General features: G+C 34.3%; 1 protein-coding gene across 1 annotated transcript in view; it reads left to right on the top strand.

Annotated features, from left to right (window-relative positions):
- The window catches only part of DPY19L2 (dpy-19 like 2), an 83,781-nt gene extending 80,932 nt beyond the window's left edge, over positions 1 to 2,849 (top strand). The window contains exon 22 of the mRNA XM_059932705.1: positions 2,668 to 2,849. Coding sequence (XP_059788688.1) covers positions 2,668 to 2,824 — 157 coding nt within the window. The 3' untranslated portion in view covers positions 2,825 to 2,849. The remainder of the gene's footprint in view (positions 1 to 2,667) is intronic.
- The last annotated feature ends 5,350 nt before the right edge of the window (positions 2,850 to 8,199 follow it).

Consider the following 8,199-nt stretch of genomic DNA (forward strand, 5'->3'; position numbering starts at 1 on the left):
TAATCTACTGTTGATTCCTTGTAGTGTATTTTTTTAATTTCACTTATTGTATTATTCAGCTGTTTTGTTCTTCTTTATATTTTCTATCTTGTTGTTAAACTTCTCACTGTGTTCATCCATTCTTCTCCCACGTTCTTTGAGCATCTTTGTGATCATTACCTTGAACTTTTTATTGGGTAGATTGCTTATCTCTACTGCATTTAATTCTTCTTCCAGGGTTTTTATCTTTTTCCTTTGATTGGAACATATTTCTCTGTCACCTCATTTTGCCTAATTTGCCATTATTATTTCTATGTATTTGGTAGTTTGGTTACACTTCCCAATCTTGGTGAAGTGGCCTTCTGTAGGAGACATCCTATGGGTCCCAGAAGTGCACTCCCCTCTGGTCACCAGAGCTACATGCTCTAGGGTTGCCCCCTGTGTCAGCTGCGTGGGCCCTTCTGTTGTGGCAGGCTGAGAACTATGGATGGTCTGGTAGATGTGGCTGGCCCCCGGTCCTGTTGGTTGCCAGGCCCTACCTTGTGCGGAGGCTACTGGCCAGTGGTGGGTGGGGCCAGATCACGAGGCACCTGGTTATAGGTTCCAGGGTGTGGCAAAGCTGATGTTGGCCTGCTGGTGGGTGGGGCTGTGTCAGGCTAGCTGCTTGACCTGAGTCTTCTCAGTACTGGTACCCACAGGATGGTGGGTCGGGACAGGTCCGATGCTAATAAGCTAAAGGAAGAATTCCACAATGGCGCTTACCAGCACCAGTGTCCACGTGGTAGAACAAGCTCCCCAAAATAACTGCTGCCAGCATCTACGTCCCCAGGGTGAGCTCCAGTTGCCTCCTGCCTCTCTGGGTGACTCTCCAAAATCAGCAGGAAGGTCTGACCCAAGCTCCTTTCAGATTGCTGCTTCTACCCTGGGTCCTGTAGTGTGTGAGATTTTGTGTGTACCCTTTAAGAGTGGATTCTCTTTCCCACAGCCCTCTGTCTTTCCCAAAAGTAAACCCTGCTTGCCTTCAAAGCTGAATATCCTGGGGGCTCATCTTCCTGATATAGGACCCCGAGCCCAAAGTGGGGCTCTGATCCTTCACTCTTTGGGGAGAACCTCTGCAATTGTAATTATCCTCCCATCTATGGGTCACCCACCTGGGTATATGATGAGTCTTGACTATACCACACCTCTGCCCCACTTACCTATCTCATTGTGGTTCTTTCTTTATATCTTTAGTTGTATAAGATCTTTTCTGCTAGATTCTGGTCTTTCTCATCAATAGTTACTCTGTAAATAGTTGTAATTTTAGTGTGCCCATGGGAGGGGGTGAGCTCAGGGCCTTCCTACACCACCCTCTTGGCACACCTCCTTGGAAATAATCCAATTTTAATGTAATTTTAATGTAAAGTAAATTGTGATACATTGAAGAAGTCTGTTGTAATCCCTAGAGCAAACCACTTGAAAAATGCAAAAGCAAAAAACAAAACAAAAAAACCCGAATAAGCCAGTAGATGAATTGAATGGTATAATAAAACCTTTTTGCTTTACATAAAAGAAATCAAGAAAGAAACAGATGATCAAAAAGATACGAAACAAATAGAAGAAAAAAAGGAAAGTGGCAACCCTAAATCAAACCATATCAGTACTTGCAAATGTGAATGGGGACTAAACACTCCAATCAAATGTCGGAGATTGACAGACTGAATACAAAAGCAAAACCCAACTATGGCCTTTCTCTAAGAGATGCATTGTAAATACAAATACATGAAGGAAAGGTTGAAGGAGAAATTATAGCAATGTTACCATGTGAGTAACCATGTATGTAACATATGCTAGATATGCATTATCTAGCATATTCTAAAAAAGGCAAAACTATAGTGCAGAAGGGGGATCAGTGCTTGCCTAGGTTTATATTTGGGGGAGAGGACTGACTCTAAAAGGCTACAAGGGAACTCGTTGGGGTGATGGAAATTCTCTGTGTTATGATTATGATGGTGCTCACACACCTATATACATTTGCCCATACTTATCAAACCTTACACATAAAATGGGTGAATTTTATCATACATAAATTATACCTCAATATAGCTGTTAAAAAATTAGAAACCAATTTTGCCTGACTTCTTCCCTTTAATGACTCTCATGCCGGGTTGTTGCCTAGTGAGAAGTATTATTTCATTCAATCCATTCAAAAGGGAAAGAGTTGAGGAGAATAAAGTTGGCAGAAAAGCTTCTCTGCCCTGCTTTGGACTATATATGTTTTCATGCTAATCCAAGTCAATTTAAGCTCAAAAATATGAAATATGAAATTCATCAGGAATTAGATTAACTTTCCTTTGTCTCATTCTGCCATAAATGGGCCTTATGTTTGGATGGCAATACCACTTAGAAAATATATTCATTAATATTTTAGTTTGAAAGTGGATTTTTAAATATATATTTCTGAATGTGCATTGAGCCCTTATTATTTGATTCAATAGTATATTGGTTATTTGGTTAAGTGGAACACGAAAATGCAGCGTACTTTCATTTTATTATCTCTAAATTATAAACTTACGTTTTTTGAAATGATGCTTTAAAATCTTTAATTTATTAAATTAGTCTCTAAAAATCTAGGAGATATTTTATAATTATACTTCTTCTAGATATGAATGCATTTTTAATACAGATATATGTGCCTGTTTTTTTCAGGCCTGGTTGCAGTATGCTTGAAATTTGGGATGTGGAAGACCCTTCCAACTCAGCTAACCCTCCCTTATGTAGCGTCTTGCTCAAGGATGAGAGGCCGTACTTCACCACAGTGTTTCAGAATAGTATGTACAGAGTGTTAAAGGTTAACTGGGAATGAGACTACCCTTTACACTGTGGTGCATAAAAAACAATCACTTTAGTTTATTTACACTAATAAAAATCACAAGCTTTAATAAGGGACCCTTAAAAAGAAGATAATAAAAATGCTTTAAATTTTTCTAATTGATAAAAGGTCAATTATTTCATTGTTTTCCATTGAATGTCAGCCTTATTAAGCTTGTCATATAAATGAGTAAATCATCTTAAAGCTTTAAAGAAGAAAAATATATATAAAAGAACAGCGAAATTTAATAAATCAAGGATATGTAAGTCCTTTTGTATCCCACTAGGTGAATTGCTTCGGATTCTCTCTAGTTCCAGGATGTACCAGCTCAGAATCTTTAAACCACTTAGAAGAGACTAATGCAGTCTCTGAAATGACACTTCCTTAAGATCCTGTTACTGATCACAACCTCTTTACCTCTGTGAGGAAATTTGTTTGTAACCATGTGTCTATTAAGGTTGTTTTGCTTTTAGTAGCCCTCAGGAAAGATCTTTAATAGCTTTTAAAAACTTTTTTTATCATTTCAGGTTAAGTATTTTTAACAACAGCTTATTTTGTAATGTTTTCAATCTCTTTAAATTTATTTACCCAGCCAGATAAGTATTTTTCACTGATTAGTTCTCAGTTTGAGTTCAACAGATTATTAATCTGTCTTCAGAATTCAGTGGTTTTTCTTTTACTATCCAAGTAAAATAAAAGTTGTTACAGTATACAGCCAAATGTAGGGGTTAAACATAATCAGAAAAGAAAATCCAGTTAAATTTATCAAATGAAATTTGAAGATTCTAGATCTTGAATGAAGCAAAGGCATTCTCATCTTGAAGCCCTATAGCTCATTGGACATAGTCATTTTTTCTGGTCACCATCTTTCATAATTAATGTATTTTAAAGTCCTTTATTTATTTTTGGTTTTGGATGAGGACAGCAATGTTTTATAGATCCTCTCTTCCAGTATAAAACCTACCCGATAGTAGTGCTTTGAAAAGTGGTAAATAGTTATCTTGAAGATATTGTTGCCAAATGGAAAGATAAACACTCTCTTTCTCTGATTGAGAGATGTTAAATATGCCATAGCTGTAGTATTTTAATATGTATCTGCTTTAATCATCTTGAAATTTTTGTAATTCCCTTATTTTTTGGACCTCTACATTTTAGATAACAAAATGACTAAATTCTGTAGATTAGTTCACTTACAGTAGGTAGAAGATTACATATATATAATATATACAGGAAAACCAATAAAATTTTTAACTTTTATACTTGTAAAATATTTTAATACAAGATACAAAACAGCTAAGAAAGCATACCAAATTTTATTTATATTTGCATTTTCAGATAATTTGTTTTGGCATAAGTATGGGGCAAAGAGAGAAAGGAGATACAACACCTAACATTCATAAAAATTGAAATAGATTTTGGATGATGTTTTCATAGGAAGTATTTTAAAGAAGTTGGTAGAATATTTTTAAAAACTGTATTAGCTAATAAAATATGCAATACAAATATATTTATGTGGATATAGGGAAACCAATATAATTATTTTCAACTTTTTATAGTTGTAAAATATTTTAATACAAATACAAAGCCACTAAGCCACTAAGAAAGCCTTATTTTAGCATTTTCAAATAATTCATTTTGGTGTAAGTGTGGGGCAAAGAAGGAAAAGAGCTATAACACCTAACATTCATGAAATTAAAGTGACACATTTTCGATGGTCTTTTCATAGGCAACATTTTAAAGAAGTTGGTAGAATTTAACAACAAAAATGGATGAGCTGTATTAACTGAAACAAGTTTCATATAAATATAATGTATTAATATGAATTTTTGTTATTTTCATGTACTATATATATTTTAAATTAAAAAAGCCCTTGAAGATTCTTTTGTGTGTTTTCTATCTTTCCTCATTCTTTACTAAACATACATTTTAAAATTGAAATCATTCTGATATGAAGGTAGAAATCATAGTTTCCTGGATGTATTGACCATGTTTACATTGGCAGTGATCTTTTTTGGCCATTTTAAAACAATTCTGTGGGGCTTCCCTGGTGGCGCAGTGGTTAAGAATCCGCCTGCCAATGCAGGGGACACAGGTTCAAGCCCTGGTCCAGGAAGATCCCTCATGCCGTGGAGCAAATAAGCCCATGCACCACAACCACTGAGCCCCCGCGTGCCACAGCTACTGAAGCCCGCATGCCTAGAGCCTGTGCTCCACAACAAAGAGAATAGCCCCCACTCACCACAACTAGAGAAAGCCTGTGTGCAGCAACGAAGACCCAGTGCAGCCAAAAATTAATTAATTAATTAAAAAAAAATAAGCATACCAGACTACTGCTTACTCTTATATAAATTATGCTATTAGATTCTTACCTGCATACATTTTATTGTTTATTCTTTTGAAATCTGAAAAACTATGCACAAATGCTGTGGGTTGAGTGATGGGTAGATTTTTCCTCAGTGCAAGGAAGCATTTTCCTTAGTTTCCTGTGGTCATATTTTTGCACATTTATTTGAAACCATGGTAGAAGTGAGTTGTGCACAAGCTCAGCAATTCCCTCCATCATCAAGTTGTCAGAAGTTGATGTACAGCTTCAGTGAATAATATGTGTGTTGTACTCTTTTGCTGCTAATAGGCACTGCATCAAAAATCATTGAGTACTTTTCATTTTAATTTTAATAATAAAACTATGCTTATATTTTATATGTTTCTATTATACAAGCAATACAAACTCATTATAGAAAATTAGTTTTGAAAAAAACAGGAAATTTAAAAGAAGGGAAAAATATTCACCAGGCATCATTAATATCTCTTTGTTTTCTTCCAACCTTTAGGCATAATTTTTTTCCTTGGTTTCCTCTTTTAACATAAACAGTTTTATGTTTTGTTCTTCATGTAGTAAATGTGGAAGTGTTACATATAGACTGTTTTTACTGGCTACATAATATCCTATTTTGTATATAAATATATGCATAGATATCTGTATCTTAGCCATTGTTTAGCTGTTTCCATTTTTGCTACTACATGGATGTATATATAGAACACTGCCATGAATATGTTAGTACATTAAGTTTTTTCATTTTCAGATTGTTTGTGTAGGGTATATTCCACAAAGTTAAATTTCAATAAGAGAATGTGGATACCTTTAAAGCCTTCAATGCAGTTCGCCTCAGATTACCTCTGCAAAAGAATTGTATGCACCACCAAAAATCAGTGTATGATAATGCTCATCTCACAACACTCATTAGCATTGGTTAGCCTTATTAAAAATATTTTTTGCTAATTTGTGACACCCAAAATGGTATTATTATTTTAAGTTGCATTTATTCCATAGTTTGTGTGATTGGATACCTATTCATGTTTGTAAACGGTTGCATTTCCTCTTATGTATTGCCTCTTTACATTCATCCACATTTATGTAAGCCCAGTCTAGCCCTGAGACCATCTGTGTTACAGATACTCACTGTTGGTGAGTCTCTCTTGTCATTAAGTATTCCATAAAGTTGATAAAAATGCCGTATATATTCTTACTACTCAATAGGCTGGACATTATGTTTCAGGCTATCTAAAATAGTTTATAACTTATACTATATACTTTATACTGTATGCAGTATGTCACATTTAATATTAAATGCCAAGTTTAAAAATCTCAATGCTGCCACTGCTTAGATAAGGATTCAGTAATCATAATTTCATGGTTGGACACCATCAACTTTGTAAATTGTGTCTTATGTATGAAACTTCTTAAACCATTATTATTGATCTAATCTGAACTGCTTTTTATAGGATACAGAAAGCAGAATTATTAAATTTTCAACAGTTTTGGGCCTCATGTGAACTAGTAAAGCTTTATACCTTCCATTATTGTCCAGTAAAAACTCACTGTATTCTTATTAGAAAGTATGTTCTCTGGAGCTCTGTTTATATTCTTTGGTAAATCTGTTGAGTCTCCTCAAAAGGAGTGGGGTTACAGATAAGGGAAAAGAGAAAAATCTCTATTTGAAAATTCCTGTTAACCATGATACATAAAAGGAAAATCTGAAAAGAATGGGTAGGAATATAACTTCAGGCACAAAAGTCAAATTAAGATGGGTCAAGGACTTAAATGAAAAATGTAGAACTTTAAAACTTTTAGAAGAAAATAGGGAAATGCAAATTAATACCACATGACAAAATGTACAAGTCTGGTAATAATAAGAATTCATGAGAACAAGGGGCAACAAGAACTGTCACTAAACTGTAGTAGGAGTATATATTGATACAGCCATCTTGGAAAATAATTTATTACCTAATACATTTTAAAGTATATAGACCCTGCAACCAATAACTTCCCCTAAAGAAATGCCTGTGCAAATATGCCAGGCAAAACGAATACAAGAATGTTCATGGAAGTATTATTTGTACCTGGTGGAGGGAGCTGAAAACAACCTAAAGGACCACGAATAGAATGAATTAAAACAAAGTAATTCCATACAATGGAATATTGTACAGGAATGAAAATGATCTGTTCACGCATCAATAGGAATGAATCTCAAATATAAGGTTAAGAATAAAAAACTAAGTTATCAAAGGTGGTGTGTGTATGTATGTGTAAATATATATGGTATTTGTATATAGCCTAAAAGCAAACAAAACAATAATATTAGGAGATATATGTGTAGCAAAACAATAAAAGCATAGGCATAATTCATACAAGAGTTAGGCTGGCAATCACTTCTAAGAGAGAATGCAATCCAGGAGGAGCCCTGGGTGCTTTAATGCTCCTGTTCCAGTTCTTAACTGGGTGTTAAGTACATAAGTTTTCATTTTGTAATTAAGATGTACATATACTTTATAATGTGATATATTTTATACCCTTCAAAGTAGGGCTTTGATCATCAGCGGTTCTTAAACCGCGATTCTCTTTCAGTAGCTCTAGGGTGCTTCAACAAGCATCATCAGACTGGGGTCCTGCTAGTCAAACAAATTCTCTAATTGTAGATGATCTTCCATTTGTGCAATGTGTTACTTAGTTTCTTCAAGTGGCAGATGATATGACAGTACCTTTATTGAACAGCACAAACTGGATAGAAAGCAGTTATTATTTTTTATTTTTTCTTATTTAAAATTTTTTTCTATAAAAATAGTTCATATTCATTAAGGGAAAGTTGGAAAATTCAGGATAGTAATGAGAAGAAAATACATGGTCTTTCAAGAGTGGTATAGCTTCTTTAAAATTACATTATGGTATCTTCTAAAAAGTTGGTGTATGAAAAGCCTTAATCATTACTTTTACTGTTATTAATTCAAACAACTAAAATTTATAACTCTTGCTTCTTTATAATAAGACATTAGAGCATATCACTGCTAAGTAATCATATGTTAGTTGATTG

The sequence above is a fragment of the Balaenoptera ricei genome, chromosome 9 (assembly GCF_028023285.1).
Source record: "Balaenoptera ricei isolate mBalRic1 chromosome 9, mBalRic1.hap2, whole genome shotgun sequence".
NCBI classification, from domain to species: Eukaryota; Metazoa; Chordata; class Mammalia; order Artiodactyla; family Balaenopteridae; genus Balaenoptera; species Balaenoptera ricei.